Source organism: Pteropus alecto, unplaced genomic scaffold (assembly GCF_000325575.1).
Source record: "Pteropus alecto unplaced genomic scaffold, ASM32557v1 scaffold177, whole genome shotgun sequence".
Classification (NCBI taxonomy): domain Eukaryota; kingdom Metazoa; phylum Chordata; class Mammalia; order Chiroptera; family Pteropodidae; genus Pteropus; species Pteropus alecto.
The window spans coordinates 5,394,303-5,414,831 of NW_006442207.1; the positions used below are offsets into that span (position 1 = coordinate 5,394,303).

Genomic DNA, 20,529 nt, shown 5'->3' on the forward strand with positions numbered 1-20,529 from the left:
AGATTCATATAGACACATCCTGTGTAGAGCATTCAATTCTAAAGTTCAATTCCAAAGATTTAGAAAACTAAACCCAAAGAAACAAAACCTAAAGACATGTTACTATAGAGTTCCATAAATTGGTCTACCCTTCTGCTGATCTAAAACACTAAATGCTAGAAAATAGTAGCTCAACATCTATAGATTCTTAAGAAGGTAGGATGTGAAAAAAGCATACCTAGCCCAATATACGTAGATACATACAAATGTCCGTGTCACGCATATGCAGTGGTGGCAGTTTCTTTATATGTGAGGATCAGACTAAGATGCTCCTCGACTTATGACGGGGTTAGTCCCAATAAACTCACAGTAAATTGAAAATATAAGATGAAAATGCATTTAATACACCTAACCTACTGGACATCATAGTTCAGCCTAGCCTACCTTAAACATGCTCAGAACACTTATGCTAGTCCACAGTTGGGCAATTATTTTAAAGCAGGAGACACAGACGGGCATTCTGTGGCCATATGGGATGAGAAAACACAAAACATGATATGCAAAAAAAAAAATGCTGGTAACACAGCACACTGTAGAGTATCGGTTTTTTATCCTCATGACCACGTGGCTGACTGGGAACTGAGGCTCACTGCTGACACTCGGCATCTCCAGAGAGTGTCATACTGCGATCGTTAGCCCAGGAAAAGATCAAAATTCAAAATTCAAAATATGGTTTCTACTGAATGCATATACCTTTTCATCATTGTAAAGTTGAAAAATCCTAGGTCAAACCATCATAAGTCGGGGGACCATCTGTGTATCGAAATCATACTTTTATTGAAAAAGTTACTTGATGATATATTCCAGCTGACTACAAGATTAGAAAATTAGAAACTCAAGAATGAGGAAATCATAAAGTAGATGAGCACTTATTCTCTTCAAGGATGCCACACTAAGAAACTAGAATAATCTATGAATGAGGACACAGAGCTTCAATGTATAGCTAGAAAAAACTTGTGTTTTCACATAAAGGAAAATATTTCTATGAGAGAATATTACACAACTGCTATAAATGAGAATTACAAAGAGTTTTTAATGGCATGGGAAAATGCTTTCCATATAACCTTAATGCAATTTGCAGTTGCATATATTGCATGATTTCAAATATATAAATAAAACACATAGAAAGATAAATAGAAAAAGACCGGAATGAAATATGACAAAACTTTCTCCCTTTTACCAGTGTGATTATGAATAACATTCTCCCCATTTCTTGATAGAGTTTTAATTTTTTTCCTACAAAATAACAGCCTTAAAAAAACTTATTATTCAATTTTTTAAATCACGAAAAATACAATTATGAAGATTATGTGGAAACTTAAACATATATTTATGATACAGAACTAAGCGAGAAAAAAATATAACATTGCACATGGATTGTGCCCGAAAGACTGCATTAAGGGAGCAGTTGTTTCAAGGTAGAGGGATTAAAAGTAATATTTTCTTCTAAAAATTTCATTTAATATTACTATTTTATGTTTTATAGGAAAATACAATTTAAAAAGAATGTCTTACAAGGTATGTTAGTCATATCTTCTATATGGTGACATTACAGAAAAAAAATCTGATGCCAGAAACTACTATCCACACTTTCCCCAAGACCAGTCAGGTTCAAGTCCAGGTTCTGACAAATTACTATTATTACAACTTAAGCTAAGCACCTTCAAGGCAGGGCCTTTTCCTGTTTTACACTCTATTCCTAGCACTTAGCCTCGTGTTTAGAAAATTGCAAGTGCTCATGAAATAAGCATTTCATAAATAAACAAATGAGTAGCAGAAGAAAAGTCTATTCCATTTTATAGCTACCACCTTTGGTCAAAAGATTCTTTGCATTCATTCAGTTTTTACAGCATTTCCAGTGCTGAAAACTATAAGGGTGCTTTGCTTCAAGAATTCTCATCATCCATTCTAGATTACAGGCTCCATGGAAATCCAGTTGGAGCCAAAACTTGGTGCCATATTTTTATTTCTCTTTTTCCATTTCAAAAGAAAAAGCTGTAGTTAATTCTAATTTTCCTGTGGGCAGAAGGAAGGGAAACTTTTTATGTGTGTGAAAGAATGGCAACCCCCCAGCCACCTGATGACAGTTCCTCCCAGGAACACCTGTTTGCTCCAATTGAAGCCTCTCCAAATTGAGTCCTGGGGATCAGGAGCTTGCGCTTCAAATGTCCCACCGTTCTACAATATTTATTCCCCACCTGTCTGATGGCCGTGATAGCTTGGGAATGCTCCAGCCAGCAAAAGCTGTTTCTTGGCCCTGGCATGGCAGAGCTAACAGCAGTTAATGTTCACCCAGAATCTGGACCGGGTCCAGTTGCCTGAGATTTAAAAAATGCCTCTTCTTTTCCTTTCCACAGTCTTCTAGGCTTAGCACAATTTCTTAATGATGGGGAGGTAAATAATACTGATATGTTAGAAAACCAAGTTGTGTCTTTCATTCCTTGTCTCTTAAATCTGATTATTGAGGGTGGGGGCGGGGGGAGGGGGAGAGACTCTTAGTCACATTAAATAGTTGCCCAGTACTAAAAATGAGGATTAGTAAATTATTTTCTCCAACAAGAGAATTATTAAAATACAGAAGGTAAAACGTAATAAAAATGATCTTAAACGCATAATTTAACATGTAATTCAGGGAAGAAAAAAAGATGCCCACATCAAACTCCAATTATAATAGTGAAATAATGTTTTATTTAAAAAATTCTAGCCACGAGAAAACTGTACATCTGAAAAGCTTACATAAAGCCTTATAAAATAAGAGACCTTTTATCTCCTCCAGATCCATGAGCTTGAAAATACTTTATCTATGCAATTTCAAGGCACATAAAAACCCCAGTGAATAAATAAAATGTTCTTTTTTTTTTTTTTTTTTTATACAGAAGCTTTAAAAATTATCCACATAAATGGCTTGGCCTTGAACAAACAGATTAAAAGACCTAAAAGACTAGGGCTTCAGATCATGTATACATAATAGAAAATGAATGCTTTTCTTTATTGGCTGGGCAAGTTTTCTACTAACCAAATTTCTATAAGCTCAGTTGATGAGAAAGATTTAATTGGAATATATGAAAAAATTCAGTTTTTTAAAATTATACACTAATTCAATAATTAATATGCTACAATAAAATAATCCATGTACTCTGCCAATATTCTTTGCATCTATTCGTAAATCATATGTATAGTAGGTCTAGTCAACATGCAGTATAATTTCAGAGGCCATAAAAGTTACATAAAAATATGTAATTTTAGTTAAGAAGGTTAAATTCTCAAAATCTTTCTGAAATTGGGGTAAAACATATGAAAAGGTTTTTCATAATTGTTTACAATTAGAACATTTAGGTGACTTCAAGCCTTTCTAATTTGTTTGAAGAAACTCTTAAAGCCATTGCAATTAAAAAAATTCTCAATAAGCCTTGGATTATATTTACTTTATGAGCAGGTGCAGTCACAAGTTGTTTGTTAACTTCCTATGTACCTCTGACACAGTTGTGGACAAACAGATCTTTCTAACACCATCTCCCAGCATGCAAATTTTTCTACTGGGAGTTATACCCTGAAGCTGCCATAAAAAGGGAAGCAGCATCCCCCATGTGTGGGCTGAGAATGAGGCAGTAACTTTTAGGACCGGATACTTGCTATCTCCTCTATAGTCTTACCTGACCACAGGCCCTAAGAATTACTCCTTCCTGTCATGGCCTACTGCAGTTATCTCTTGCTTACTATACAAGCCACTATATATTGTTGTTTCTTAAAAATATTAAGCTACTTGGGAGCAGAGCACTGAGTTTGTTGAATCTCTGATGCCTAACATATTCCTTTTTATACAAAAACATTAAACATTTGTTGTTGAAGAAGATTGCTGCTGCTGTTATTGCTAAGAGACTGCTAAGAACTGGGTATTGGTCCAAGTTTTCTCCATGTTGGTGGAATGGCCTTGGACAAGACTCAGCTTCTGTAGGTCTCAATGATCTACAACATAAGGATAATAATGGCAATACTAATTCATAGAGTCCTTAGGATGATTATGTTAAATGAAATTATGCATGTAAATATGTCCTATAAACCAGAAGGCCCTGTAGAATAAATTTTAATTGTTTTGATTGTCTTTAAGGACTTATTTTTGATACATGATCTGATTTCCCAAAGAAGGTATTCTTGCAGAGTTTCTTGTTAAACTTTGTGGAAAATTCAAAATAAGTGTTTCTGGTAGACTGACAGATTTCAAATGAGCCAGCATATCAAAGTAATTAAGAGGTATTTAGCTAGGATATTGTACACAGTTCTGGAACAATGCTTCTTTTCTCAACTTGTTTGGAGTTGGTCACGGACTCTTAAACATATTATGAAAAATTCCCAGAAAGGTGCACATACACACATATTCAAAAATTTTCTAAGAACTCCAGTGGTTCAGAGACTCTGGGAAGCCCACCCCAGCCAGTGACTGTCACCCTATGCCTGGAGACAGAGAGTGTAGTCTCATAAAAGCACTTGGAAGCCTGATTCAGATACTTTTAACTAACTTGAGAATTGAAAAGCCGATTTTTTTTTTTCATCACAGAATCATTAAGGTTTCAGAAGATGGAAAGTAGAGTGGTTTTTCCTAGGTAAACTATAATTGTACAGGAAACCTGGGTACCAACCATTCTTTCATAATTCCGAGCCTCATCAACTCTCTTTTTAAAATTTTTTATAAAATATACTTTTTGAGCATTTTCCCCATTGATAGTCATACTTAGTTTCAAAGTCTTTCACATAACTGCAAAAGAAGTCACTAACTTTAAAATATGATATTGAGGTTAAGAAAATGATTATATACCTCCCGTCACTTCAACTTCTTATTGAAAATGTTAGAGACAATTTAAAGTAAAAAAAAAAAAAAAGGAAAACAACCTCAATTGATACTAGTAAGGTGCCAAATTTTAGAATTTAACAAATGCTTGAATTATACTTTGCGATAGTGAATATATTTCTTTACAAAGTGTTTTTTTCCCCCATAAAAGCAAAGAATTCTTTCTTCATGCCTAGATGACAAAGTCTCAAGATGTACACAGTTGTTTCTTATTATGGCTTCCCTGGAAAACATTTCTGGGAAAGCACAATTCCCAGCCACTTACTTTGTTTACAACAGACAAAACTGCTTGTGTGGTATAAATAGGAGTCTGTCCTTAAATGCTGTTGAAAAATAAAATGCAGCCATGAAAAGGAGCCATTTCCTGCCCCCAAGGTGGCTTAAAAAAAAAATCTTAGCTACTTTCGGAACAGCACCAAAACATAAATAATAATTATCAATCGCCGCACAATAAAAGACTAATTAAAAAAGAAAAAAGTAAAAAAGAAAGAAACCAAGAAAAAAAAAAAAGAAACTTAACAAGCTACATATTCCAGAGATACTCTCAAAATTGTCAGCATTAGAAAGTTTTCTTATCCTGCAAGATTATGAAACCCCTTTTTGTCCTCCTGCATTTGTGATGTATATCTATAACTCGTTCTTGTTTGTGCAGATAAGCCTTGCCTTGTCTCCCTAACTGCACTTTTAAAAGAAGATTCACAGTTGTTTGACTTTTGATCTGGGTAGCAGCTAGCTCGACCACCTGCACTGTGCATGAGCTGTTACTGAGCTCCCTTTGTCCCATCTTATAACACAGCGAGCCTTTTAAAATTGATGTGTGAATACACTACTTTACAATGTGAGCGTTCAAACAAAAAAATATGGTGGTGGTGGTGGTGGTGGTGGTGGCGGCAGTGGCAGCAGCAGAAGAAGGGGGAGATTTGTGGAGAGAGAAGCCCTGACACTCGCTTTATGAAGTTCAGATATTGTTCACTGCCTCTGGCATTTAATGAAACAGATGGCCGAAGGCCTCCCTCAATTTACAATGGAGCAGACAGTGGTGTAATGGTGTGGGGGCCTGGGATTGTAAAACGTTGTTTGGTGATGGTATATGTTAATAAATAGCCATTTACAAGGGGGGCTGAAGGCTCCTTTACTTGTTTATAAGGAAGGCCTAGGGCTCCTTGCTTCTAGTTAACAAGCTCAAGGCTGTGTTCAAAGACGGCATTGACGGCGAAGGTAAAGGGCACCCTCCCACCCCACATCGCATTAGAGGATGGCATGGATCCCGAGGAAAAAAGGAAAAATCATAAAAGAAAGGTAATTCAAGAATTAGGTCAAATTGTGGCTCACAACCGAGAAAAAATATAAGATGCTTTTCTATTGTGATTAAATAATGGACAAAAATATTCTGTTACTGTGAAGTCACTTATTTTATCTTTGAATGAACATGTTTACATTGTAGACAAAGTGCAATAGAGAAAAACCTGCAGGGTTTCAACTAAATTACATGTGAACCTAGATAGCAACTCTGAAACTATTCTTAGCCATCCTTCCAGAGATTACTCATTGACCAGGCCTGTGCCAGGGTAACATGGCCTGGTGCTAAATGCCACCAGGCTCCTGACGGCGAGCCGCTTACAATTCAGACCTGAGGACCCCAGAGAGAACTGGTCGTACAGAAACTCCTCATGCCCTTCAAAGTAAGGATGTGCCAGGAGAAATGTCACCACCTCCCAGTAACCATTCTGTCAATGGCCTGTCTCGGTGGCAAGAAAGGCTATGTTTGACCTCAACTAAAGGTTATTTTCATTTTATAAAACACTGTGATCCTGACTGTATTTCCTGCGTTGCATACAGGCAGGACATTTCAACCTGTCTGGATATCCACATAGGAGTTTGTTGAACGTCCATGCTTCGGGGTACTAGAGTGGTTCCCTGGCTTTTTTATTTTTCTTTCACTCGAATATCCTCTTCTATTTATTTCGGCTGGTTGCACAATATTGTGGGGGGATGGTCTAAAAGCCTTTTGGGGATGAGGTAGGAGGTAAAAAAGGCCTGGAAGAAAATCTAGACATAGGCCCTAATAACCACAATATACACAACGTGAAGCAGAAGATGTTAGTGCCTCGTGAGAGGTACAAACTCCTGTGAAGTAAAGGCAGACCTTTTCTGGCTGGGAGACAGACTGCCGAAGGCTTGATGTTGGGAGTGGTATTGCGCCTGAGATCCGGAGTATATCTCAAAGTTCATCTGGAACAGTCTAAGGATAACATCTGTTGTTTTTGTCCACCCAGTATTTATTCCCCTTTTTAGTAAAAGCCCTAGATTTTTCCGAGGGAAGTATTATTTGTCCATTCTCGGTCTGTGCGTCCATCTCTTGCATGAGGTCCCAGGGATAAAACATCGGATCAGACATAGATGGGATTTTTACCTAACCAGAGACACCCAGAACCAATAATACTCCCTGCTATGATTTTTCTTGGAACTACTGGGAAGAAAAACTTGCTATATTCAGTGAGTGTCTCTGAGAGGGCTATCAGAAGCTGTGTCTCCACAAGGAGAAACTCCGATAAAAGATGAAACCTACAGACAAGCGAGCTGAGGATGGAAAAGCAGCACCTGGTCCTGATGACACGGTTTGAACCCTTATATTCCATTGTGTTTGAAGCTGCTTCTGCCCTTGAACTATGTAGTTACATGTGACAATATATATATATATTCTGTACCTTTCTATGAATGTCACTATGGATAGTTTACTTCACTAAGTATAGTTATTCTCATCTGTAAAATGGGGCTATGATGCTTCCTTCATAGGGTTCTTAAGGATTAAATCATATAATATGTATAAAGTATGATTAGGGTCAGGCACAGACTTAGGGCAGCTATAGAGTTATCATTGATAACTTTAGATGCTGCATCCGAATATCTGAAACAGGACCAAAATTCTATGTTTAAAGCTACAAGAATGTTATTAAAGAGAAACATACATAAAGAAATCCAAAGCCCTTCTTTAGTTTGGTAAAAACATCACCCATGTCAGCCTTGAAGAGGCTATAGGACAAAGGCAATGAGCCAAGTGTACAGTAATAAATTTACTCACACAAAAAGGACCAAGATTTTTTTCTTTTTAATTCTCTTTGTAGCATTATTCTAAGCTCAGATCCTAAATCTACGTCTAAAGAATCTGCAGCAAATTCAATCATTTTCTTCTGAAAGAATAAGCACTTGATTAAAAGCTCAAGAATTTCTTAGAGGTTAAGATTTTGCTATACTAATTTCAGGTCAGGGCCCATGTTCATCACTAGTAAAAACAGGCCGAGAAAGAGGAATGAGATAAACAGAGAAAAGTGAAAATGTAAATGCAAGGTACTTCGAGAGAATATATACATTTTCGGTGCATAGAGAGAGTAAATTCTCAAGGACATTTTTCTCACAAGTCTTGAAAACTCTTCGCTATTGAATTTTCAGACATTGTAATAAGAACAATTAAAATATAACAAAGTGTTTCCTAGGCAAAATGAGATAGGAAAAAGAATACATTTTTAAAGAAGATTTTAAAAAAATCCAGTCATGGCCTATTTCTTTAAGGATAAACCTGTTTATTTAAAAAATTATATTTCTGTTGTTTATAGATCTGACATCGGTATTTCTGGTATACTTACCCTTAGGAATTATTCTGACAGTATATTTAAGTTTTCCAGATGTTTTACCTGTCACTCTACCAAAGCAACAAAACCAGCACTTTTTGATCTAATAAGACCTCCCAGTCAAATGTATAGGGAAAAACACATAAACACACGCATACATGCAAATATATGAAGAGCAACATTTAAGCCTCTCGATGTTAGTTGTGATACTTTAACATGACCAATATAATAATTAAATTTAGTGAGTTAATGAAAAATCCATTTCTTTGGCCCCAATCACCACATGAATAGTCATTTGTTTCACGACCATTTTCATTATTATCTGAATACCACTTTATTTAAACTGTCTACAGTGTCAGGAAATGAACACTGTGTCTCTAGGTAGCTCTCTATCTTATGTCAAGGCAAGAAAAATACAGGAAATTAGCTATATCTGTATTTTGATGTCTGTTTTACTATTATAATTTTGAATAGGCCAATTTGTTTTCTCTTTTAGTAATATAGTGTAGTTGTACAAATAATTTATGTTGGTTAAATCAGTTGCTATCTCACTAAGCTCGATATGTCTCAATATTTTCAGCATAATTCAGCTCCTTTCAGTATCTGTTTCTGTTATGATTCCATATCATCTATTTTTCTACTTTCCCCCAAATATGGTGATTTTACAGCTTTTGAAATAATATTTTCTATTGGTTATTTGTTTTCCTGGTATTCCTTTTTAATGACCAGTAAGGATGAACTGGAGTTATAGAATCTTCGACAGATTCCTTGAGGATTAGATAATTTTACGAATTCCCACAGCATTTTATATGTACCCATTCTCTACCAGACTGAAGCACTGTGAAGTCAGGAGTCAAACTGAGGATCCCTGAGGTCTTGTATATAGGCATTAAGTATTTACTGAGAAAGTGAATAAGTGGAAAAAAAGAAAGGAAAGAAGGAAGGAAAAAAGGAAAGAAATAGATTTTTAAAAAAACCTCCTTTGAAGTTAATAAAAGATTAAGAAGTATAAATGGCAGTGACTGCCACTTACTCATTTTATTTCCTATCTGTTATTGGTCAGTTTTACACATAATCGGGTGTGTTTATATACAGACTTTGGCATTGATGAAACATTGGTTTCACCTGTCTTCAGAATAGATTAATCGCTATAAGAAAAATGACCCAAATGAGGGGCCATGTCATGACATTTCCGTTGATGTCACACATTTAAAAGCAATCTAAATTTAAAAAATTAAAAAATCATCACCATTCTTTCATTTAAATAAAATGATTCCTTGATTTGGTGTATTGTAGAATATTTACCTATTCTCAGTCATACAGAATTTATCAGGTGAAAATAAGTTAGCTTATGTTGTATGCAAGTCAACACCTACAGCTCACAGAGAGGATATTCATTTCCTTTATACATTTGTGAAGATGACAGAGTACACAGCTCAATATTACAACTTTTCTTAAATAAGAAGCATGATGTAGCCGTGCAATTTGATAAGAGAATGTGACTTCTCCTTCTGAAACAAACCTCACCAGTGCAGGAAGTGACCAACGGCATGTAGATGGGAGGGATCGAACAGAGGAAGCAAAATCAGAGCATTAAATAAAAGACTTTGGCACATCAACCCTGGTTCCATTTATCTAGACACTGTTTTTCCAGGGAATAATAAAAAATAATAAAGAACTGGGTAAAATATTTTTGCCTTTTCCCAAGTCTAAAAGAAATCGTATATTATGTGGGATAGTATTCAGAAACTAAAACAAAGCCACCGTCTGCATTTGGTTCCCAAAGATTCAGGTTGCAGTATTAATTAAAAGTACCTGGATACCTCGGCTGATACCAAGATTCCAGTTATAACCTAGTAAAAAACAGTCACCAACATGCACAGGTGGACATAAGAGTTTCCTTGGTGCAGACATAGCAAGGTGATGTCCGCCTAGGGATTTTATTTCTGTTCACACTCTAGACAGATCCCCAAAGGTGATGAGTCAGTGATTGACTGAGTTTGCCTACAAAGAGAACCCCAAGCAGACTTCAGCGGAGTAATTTTCTCCAGTAGGCTTTTGAATCAACCATGTTAGTATGATTTCCCTAAAGAAAGCCCAGTCAAAGGTCGCGGGAGTTGTTTGTGTTTCACCCTCTCTAAATGACTTGCAAATTTATTCAAACGCAATATGAGGAGATGCTTTATTTGCTGAAATAAGTGTCTGCAGTGTCCTGCACAAAAGGGTGAGGTACATCAAGCAGAAACATGGACAGAAATACACTGGTTCAGAAACTCATAAATCCTTATTTGAATCTGCCAACCTGAAAGCCACGTAGAGCCCGAATAAACTATTTTTCCTAAATGCTACATCTGATTAAGCCATACCATTAAATGACAGCTGAACTTTAACATTAATATGATATTATTTAAATAACCACATGATTTTTTTTTACACTAAAAATGATGAATGATTTCTGGACAGCTCAATTGACATAAAGCAGGATGACTCTTTAATGAGATTTGACAAAATGGAGACACATGCAGAATATTCGTTACAGCTCACATCGCAGGGCTCTCTCAGGGAAGTCATGGAGAGCTGTTTCCTTTTTTTCTTTTTTATTGTCTATAGGCACTGAAGCATTCCTTTCATTCGCCACTTCTCTGTGGATTTTGAGTTTTTCTAGGTCATTTACATACTACTCTTAATCAGAGGATTTGGTGGTTTATGGTTCTGAATTGGGACTGTGTTTGCAGGAAGGGAGGGGCATGTAGCCTTAGGTCAGCGCAGGCTGGAAGTGTCCCAGGAACTTTATTTAGACTTGCTACTGATCTGCCTGATAGAGGAATCACATCCACCTTTGGAGACTCAACAGCTATACCTCTGATTGGTTCTCATGCAATCCATCTCTGACGCAGCAAACATACTTTTAGCAAATTACCACCCCATGAATACATGATCAGAGAAGACTTTACTTACTTTCAAATGATTGTTTCTATAGTATCAATGAGAAAAAAAGATCCTCTTTTTTCAAATTCTAATTAAACTATTATAGCAGCAATTCCCAACTTTCTCCATTCACATTTCCATCCACAGTTCAAAACTGAAGGTTATGCTAGATGATACTCTTAGTTGGTAAATTCTGAATGCAAAATAATTCCATGCTGAATCTACCTAGGTAAAAAATGGCTCCAATTTTCATACCAGCCAAAAAATTTTCACTCCCCTCCGAAAAATGCAAAATATAGAATATTACCTGTATTCATTCATTTATTTTCAAACTCTCCCTAATATTCTCCATCAATCAAAGGTTAGTTACACGTATAAAACATTAACATGTGTTTGCTCGCACACGTGAATTCAGATTATTCAGATACTCTTTAAATTTCCAAAACCATCTTTAAGTATACATAAAATCAAAATGTTTCCCCAAACAGTGTCTCTTCAAAAAGGAATGAAAACAAGGCAACATAGAGCAGAGCTCAGACCAAGTGTGCTCTTGATACCACAGGCCCGCATTCCCGCTATAAGAAGGAAGTTATCAAAGTAGAAAATAAAGTCACTCGGCTCACGGCGCCTTCCTCAGGCAATGAAAAAAATACTTCACGTCTAACCCTAATTTTTTTCTGTAGCTTGAGGTAACCCCTTTAGCTCACACCTTCTCCGTAATCTAAGGTACTCAGTATGTGCCCTTGTCCAAACAAGAGTTAATATCGGTGCTGTCATTTCAAAAAGGTCTCGACACGGTACTAAGAGCAGAAACTTGCATGCATGGAAAATGCCCAATTGCAACAAGATGAAAAACACAGTTAAAAAAACAAAGAGAGAGGAAGATGCGTCCCTACCTTGCTCTTACCTTCGCAACATCCCTGTCAGAACCCTGGAGCTTTTCCCCAAGTTAGCATCTGTTTCCCGAAGCTAGGAGGAGAAGAGCGGCGTTGAAACAAAACTTCAAGCAACTTGATTATTTTTCAAGTGCACTGGCAAATAATAATTTCCTTTTATGATAGACAATCCAATTCATAAAAAATTGCTATGTACGCTAAAATACATTTTTTAACACCTATACAATCTCTGAAAATTCTTAGATTTAGAAAATCACATGTAACAAAGAATTTCAGAAGTTTTAAATGGGATACTTGAACTGGATATAAAAGCAAATATCTCACAAGCTGATAAAGTTTAATGTATATTGGTCATTATTTTGTTTCCAATTTATGAATGAGCAAAGTCCTAGTAATATAAATGGAAGCAAAATGAATTTAGGGAGAATGAGGTCAATGTTCTTAGCTTTCACTCTAAAAGACCTGACATACTCCAAAATCTCCCTCGATGACCTTTTTCTCAGCTATAGACCTAAATAATATATCTATGCAGGGACATTTCAGGATGGGGGCATAAAATCTCAGGATAGTCTTACTCCATCCCACACTCTTTTTCCCCTTTCCTCGGGCCCTACATCCTTCTGTCACCTTAGCCATTTTTAAATATACTTACATCTATGTAATTGTTACTGTGTACGCATGTGCTAAAGACCCTTGATTTTATGTCTTATCATTTACTGAATTTGTGAAAAAACTTCTACTTACTCTTTCACGTGCTCTCTGTATTTTTTCTCTGTCATGACTGAGGTTTTCCAACATCTCCTGGCCAATTTGCTCTATGGAAAAGAAACTTGAGTAAGAAAAGATGACTTTGGGGGCAAGTGAGAATAACCTTCAGAAGTATTAAAATGACAACGGGTTCAGAATTAATATTAAGTTAAGTGTATATTATACATCAGACACACATTTCAAGTCATGTACTTGAAAAATACTGCCATTTGCAACAACATGGATGGACCTTGAGATAATCATGCTAAGTGAAATAAGCCAGACAGAAAAAGTTGAAAACTACATGATATCACTTATATGTGGGATACAAACCTAAAACAGCAAACAAACGGGGCAAATGAACAGAGGGTAGCGGGCAAGGGGGTAGGGGAAAGCGGGGAAGTAGATGTGGTAAAAAAAAAAAAAATAGGAAAAAAAATTAGCCACTACAGGCTAAAAACAAAAAAAAAGCATTTGATAACTTTACCTATTTAACTTAGGTATGATGAGATGTGACTTAAAATTCAACCTATAGCATATGACTAACACGGCAATGATAATTTAGAGGTTCTATGACTTGTCCAAGGCCACCTCAGCTTATTATTTGTCAAGATGGAGAGTCCAGGTCCAATGGTTTCTTTATGATCATCATGAAATTCAGCCTTTGGTTTTTACGGGTTATAAATAATATTAATGATTCTACTCTACCTTTTCTACTTCATTATTGTACTATTTTGCATATGTAAGTGAAACTCCATTTGGAATAATGTTAATTTTAATGTATTTGTCCTACATAAATAGTCCTCATACTGTCAATTACTGCAGCTTATTGGTAGTGGAACCAGCTCTAGGCTTCTGCTCTCTTAAAGCAAGGGCTTGTTTAGTGTGTTCTCAGCTACCGTGCATATTTGATACAGAGGAGGTAAACTCCCTAACCAGTAGTTGAGGAGAGCTCAAGCTGGAGAGAGAACTTCCAAACTGTTATGCTGATACAGGCAGGTGGGAACATTCATTATAAAGCCACACTGCTGAGTTCCAGTGAGGTTTTCCCCTGCTGCCTGGTTGGCATTGGCTGGCTCTCCTCTCACTGCAGAATCTTTTATAAGACTGTAGAATCTTTTACAATATCTGACACAAAAATCAGCTGCCTTGAATAAACTTTGTTTTCAGACTCATTGTCCATCGCCTGAGAGGTGCCTTATTCTATAATAGAATGACAATCTGACTTTCTCCTAATCTTGGCAACTTATCTACCTTATTCCACACTTCTTTTTCTCTTATCTCTTCAACTATAACCTATTACAACAATCATCTCTGGCTTATGAACTTATAGAAACATTAAAAGAGCATCCATTTTAATAACAGTAAATAATTAAATTAAGTCATTAAATGATCACCAATGGTAGTAACTTGATTCACGTATGTATACTGACCAACATTTTAGAAGGACATCCTAAAAACTGTAGAGCAGTGATTAGGCCATATTGAGAGTGTAGGCTGTGAACTCACACTGCTTGAGCCTAAACTCCAGCGCTGACACTAGCTGTGTGGCCTTGCACAAGTTACCTAACTTTCTTGTGCCTCATCTTCTTCACCTCTAAAATGGAGATAATAATGATAATTCTATATCATGGAGTTGTCAGAAGGATTAAGTAAGATAATTCAGTTAAAATATTTAGCACAGTGACTGGCCTATAACGATAAGCATTTATTGAATGACGGTGATTGATATAAAAAAAAAAGAACTATTATGACCTTGACTTCTTCCTATCCTAGATCTGCCATAACCCACTTGAACTACAATTTTATTCACAAAATAAAATATCTGTCCTACCTTTCTCACAAAATTGTTGTTATAGCCAAATGAGATAACCTAAGTAAAAATGTTTTGAAAGCTTTAGGGCACCATACAAATACATGTAATTGTATAGTACATGAGAATCAATGCACTCAACAAATAATCATTGAGTCCCTAGCTCTGTGCCAGGTATAGATGTTGGGGACATGGCCAGTACATAAGATCAAACCCTTGCACTCAAGGAACTTCCATGCCAGTAGTGAAGATTTAGCTGTTAAAGGGCTGTTACATTAGAGTTGTATTTCTCAGCATACCAGAAAAGAAATGGTACTATATATTCCTTTCATAATCGAAAATACCAATAATAGAAAAGGCTTAAATACAATAACATAAAAACATTTTTGACATCTATAAACTCTGAAAATTCTTTCTAGTATAATAACTTCCCAGTATACTACTTCCTCTCAGATAGACGTTAGCTTTTTATTATTACCTTCATACAATTTATCCTTAAGGTAAAATTGAATAAGAGGTATGGTTCCCAGTGGAGGCATCATAAAGGTTGGAAGATGATACCAATGGTTGAGAGGGAAGACACAACTAGGGTTGAATTTTTTCTTTTATTTCATAACAGCTACGATATTCAATTCTGTCATTCTGTTAGGTACTACCGTTATGTTGAATTCCTTTAATCAATATAATATAGCAATTTAATTCATTTTTTACTTTAAAATCTCTAATATTAATGAACACCATCAATATGGGGTTATTTCAGCAAAATGCTATTTATACAATATTTTCTCCTACCAAGATTGATGGTATTATAATATGTAACCTCAAATGAATAGGAAATAAGAGATTATTACTCCTAGTTTATTATTACCACCATTATGTCTATCACTAGTAATGTTCCCAGTAAGTATTTGTGAAAGGAACAAAACAACGAGAAAATCAAATGAAGTGAAAAATGGAGTACATGAAAGGTTTGTGATCTATTCTCGCTTTCAAAGCTTATCAAGTACGGCATTGGAGAAGTCCACATTGAAATGCAGGGAACAGAGCCACAAATCTGTCAGGTTCACCAGTATAAAAACTCCATTCTGAATGGATCTATAGTCTGATACTGAAGGAATCAATGGAACAAGAGGTAAAGAGCTCAGGCCTTTTCAGGAGTCATAAATTTCTCCCTCAATCGTTTTGCTTCTTAAGATATAACTCAGCATCCAAAGTACCAACCCCATATGGCAAGAGAAATTGGCAAGAGCATACATGTCCTGGTCTTAACACATAAATAACATATATTTGTTGGACTCAGAATTTTTTAAAAAAATTTCTTACTTGCTACCTTTAATTTTAATACCCTAACAAAGAAAATTCCAGGCCAAACACATAATACTCACTCTTATAAAATGAAAAAAATTCACGCAAAGAAAGTTATGTGTATATTTTTTCCATTATGTGTTACCCTACTCCAATCAAACCAAAATCAAACAACACAACAAAATAGAGGAGATTATTTTTAAAATAGATTGTCCTTGGTCAGAATAGTATTAGATATTTAGGGATTATTTCATTACAAAATTAGTAACATTGTTAGGTTTACTTTTCTTGAATAACTTGACTTAGGATGTCAGTACTCATCAAAAGAACCAATAAAGAACAGAAGCTCGTAGGTTTACACAAATGTAGATGTAATATGCTAGTCTGGAGTTTTCAGTTCTTTAAACTTTCAGAGTGCCTTTAGAATGGGAATAGCTATACTCCCTCTATTGAAATAATATGAGAAATCATAAATTTTATAAATTCTTGTTGACTGTATGAGGATCTTCTTGAGAGTAAGAAACATGGGAAACATAAAAATTCGAAATGGATGCTGTATGCTGTAATTCTACATGTCAGTATGAGCATGATGAATGAATTCCTAGAAAGAAAAGTTCCTTCCTGTACTTTCCACAGGGCGCCCGGGAATCATCCAGAGAGTATGGCACTCACATTTACAATGTGAGTTTTTGTTTTCACAATTACCCAGAATGAATCATATCCTTGATCCATGGCCCTTTTTATTGGGTCTCAAACTGCAAAATTGATTTTGGCTAACATTTCCTCTCCTTTTCAATATATGTGGGGGGTAGGTAATAAAATAGGCAGTCAACACTTTCCTACCCCACAAAGAAATGGAGAAAGAAGCAGGGAACTACAAATCTACCAAGATACTTCCTGAAGGACTGGCCTTCCAATCATAAAAGATAAGACTTAGTTTGAGGATCTTGTACTGCTGAAAGCATCACTGCTCTCTATTCATAAAATAATAATGCTACCTGGTGCCATCATAAGACTGATCTGAATGAACTTTTTAAAAAAATTATTGGACTTGTATTTTGGAGATAAGCAGATTAAAATATTCTCTATAAGAAGGCAGAATTGACCAATGCTTATATCACGTTATAATATAAACACAGCTGAAAGAGGAAAAGCCTCAAATATAATTCACCAGAAAATGTTCCCTTTAATAAATTCAAAATATTAAAAAAGGATTTTAGCCATTATGCTATATGCAGTGCACTGGCCAGAAATTAATGGTCACTCCTCAGTGCATTTATATTTAACTTTCTTTTTACAAACTTTATCAAGGATGTGATTTCCAATGGATTATTTTTAAAAGTGAAAACAGCCCAATGAGTCTTCTTTAAGGAATAAAAGAAGGTAAGGTTATTTTCTGGCACTCGAAAAAACTTCATTAGCAATTTTAGTAATAGGCAAAAGGTATTTGAAATTATCCAGCTGTTGACTGCATACAGGGACTTCTGTGAAATGCAGGAGTGCAAAGAAATACTGTAAAAAAGCTATTTTTGACACGTCTTTTTATATGTATATTGCAGAATACCAATCAGACAAGTGAAAAACACGAAGTGTTATTTCCTAACAATTTAGAGTACTAAATTTTGGACATGGCTTGAAAACTTTTGGCCACTGAATCTAGTGAAAGCAAAGGAAGTCATGTACAGCTTTCCCAGGAGAGAGTTGTTCATGGAGTGGGTGGGTCAGTCATTCTTTGGTATTCGGCACACCTCTTAGATATTGACCCTGGTATCATGCCCTGAGTGGGTGTGTTATCCTCAATATAGATGTTTTTCATACACAAAGTCTTTTAAATTCCTGATACCTGGAAAGGTGAGAGAATGAAAAAGGCAGATCTTTCACCATCTTTCGTTACCTGACCATTTAAAACACATGAGGAACTTCTGCCTTCAGTTAAGATGTAGAAAGATGTCTGACTGCACTCATAGAAACAAGAAAAACCCAGACAAAATAATTATCATTCTTGTCTGGGCCAAGTCCAAAGTAGGCAAAGAAGCTTTGATAGGTTTTAGAGAGAAGCAAGCACCTCATATGTGAACAAAGAGGTGTGGCAAAGTTTATACCTGTGGTGATTGCCTGGTCTGAGTATGAGCCTTCCATCGAGAGACTTTTCGGGGATGAGGAGAAGTCAGTCAAACATTATATAAAAATGTAATCTTACTGGACAGAATGGAATCTAGATGAGAACTAAACACAAAAACAAACCACTTGGTCTGATAATTTTGTTCTGATCTCCAAATGTGCCAAAGAAGAGGCAGTAGAGGGGCTGGTTAGTATAGAGAAATCATATCCTCCCACATATTTTTACAGTGCTCACATCGCATTCTGAGACAATGAGTTAAGTCTAAACAAGAGCCAAAAATATGGGAAACTGCAGACCAACCCACTCTCAGATCAAATACTGACAAGATTTTTTTTAAAAAAGCAGCATAGATGTACGTTAGGGGTGCAATAATCTTAGATGAAGCCAATTTGATTAGAGATTGAGCTCAGCACCAGCTCAACTTAATTTTGGGAAGAATCTGATCAGTTCATTAATCAAATACAGGCTAGAATAAAATATTTCCAGATGAAAATAAATTCAAAATGTTTCTATTTCAGATTCTACTGTTCTTTTTTCACACGATGTTTAGAATACTATAAAAATTACAGGACATGCAAAGAAGCAGGGGAAAAAAGGAGAATAATCCTTTTTAAGTAAGTTAAGTAAGTAGACCAACAGAAAACTTAGTCATTAGAGGCAGTAGATTTAAAATATAAAAAACTATTACAGCTTTCTTAAAGAATTTAAAGGAAAAGGTAAACATAATGAATAAAGAGATGGCTTTTTCAGAAAAGAAATGGAAACTCTAAAAAGGAACCAAATAAAATTCTAAAATAAAAAAAAATATGATCTAAAATCACTTTACCAGATGGACCAAATAAAATTTCTTTCACTATACAAGAAAGAACCATTGAACTTGAAAACGAGTTAATAGAAATTATGCAAATTGAAGGAGGTAAAGAAATTTGAAGAAAAAAGAGAAAAGAACATAGTATCAATAATCTGTGAAATAACAAGTGGTCTTACACACATGCAAATAGATTCCCAGAAAAATATATTCTCAGAGAGAAGCAACAGGATGGAAGAAATGTTTAAAGAAATAACTAAAACTTTTCAAATTTTACTTTAAAAAAGTCAATGCACAAATCAAAGAAGTTCAACAATCTCTGAGCAAGGTAAATACACAGAAAACAACACCTAGTCACATCATAGTTAAATTTCTAAAAACTGAAGATAAATAATAAATCTTAAAAGTAGTCAAGAAAAAATGACAAATAACATACAGAAAAGCAGTGATAAGAATGAGGGCTAACTTTTCACCAGAGACAATACCAAAAGACAATGAACAACAATCCAAAGGCTGGGGGAAAAAAGCCATCTTAGTATTCTGTATCCAGCAAAAAAATACTTTCAAAATGAAGGTGAAATAAAGACAATTTTGGATAATTAAAAACTGAGACAATTATATAGCAGAACTGAGCCACAAAAATGTTAAAGAAAATTCTTTAGGCTGAAAGAAAATGATACAGATGAAATTTGGATCTACAGAATTTAAATCCAAATAAAGTAAAAATAATAACAACATATGTAGAATTAAACAGATGAAAACCATAGCATAAAGGATATGGAGTAGATAAATAGAAGTATACTGCTGACTGGTTTCAAGTAACATGTGAAGTAGCATAAGATTTATTCAAAGTAGACTGTCCTAAATTAGGGTTAAAAATTGTAATCCCTGAGAGTCTCTGTCCAATATGGTACCTACCATCCACATGAGGTTATTTAAATTATGGAGGAACTGAATTTTAAATTTTACTTAATTTTAATTAATTTAAATAACCTCATGTGGCTGGTAGGTACCATATTGGACAGAGACGCTCAAGGATTACAATTTTTAACCCTAATTTAGTACTCAGCAACTTACATGTGGCTAATGGTTACCATGTTGGAAAATGTAGAAATACATTCTCAGGAAGGATCCCCAAATTCCCCTTGCCTTTAAGACCCACTTAAAAGAAATAAAGAAGTATTCAATTGGGGCTTAATTTAGGTAAAACACTTCCCTTCGCAGCTTCAGTTTCTTTAAATGTAAAATGACAGTCTTGGACTACATAATCCTTAGTGCTCTTTTTGGCTCTAAAATATGAGGACTCTGTGACTACAGAATCTCAATGCCTCTTTTTCTCTATAGAGTATTAAAGTAAACTAGGGCATAAGGAGTCAAATGAGGCCCACAGATGTAT

The 20,529-nt window shown here is 35.4% G+C and overlaps 1 protein-coding gene across 10 annotated transcripts in view; it reads right to left on the minus strand.

The window, feature by feature from the left end:
• Window positions 1–20,529, minus strand: part of VTI1A (vesicle transport through interaction with t-SNAREs 1A) — a 324,109-nt gene that overhangs the window by 119,200 nt on the left and 184,380 nt on the right. For 8 of the 10 annotated variants that reach the window (XM_015596331.2, XM_025039166.1, XM_025039168.1 and 5 more), the window contains 2 exons: window positions 13,083–13,153; window positions 12,350–12,411 (listed from right to left, as the gene is read on the minus strand). In XM_015596331.2, the coding sequence (XP_015451817.1) occupies window positions 12,350–12,411; window positions 13,083–13,153 (133 nt within the window). Of the gene's footprint in view, window positions 1–12,338; window positions 12,412–13,082; window positions 13,154–20,529 lie in introns of all 10 variants that reach the window. The other 2 variants (XM_025039169.1, XM_015596333.2) reach the window with 1 other exon arrangement.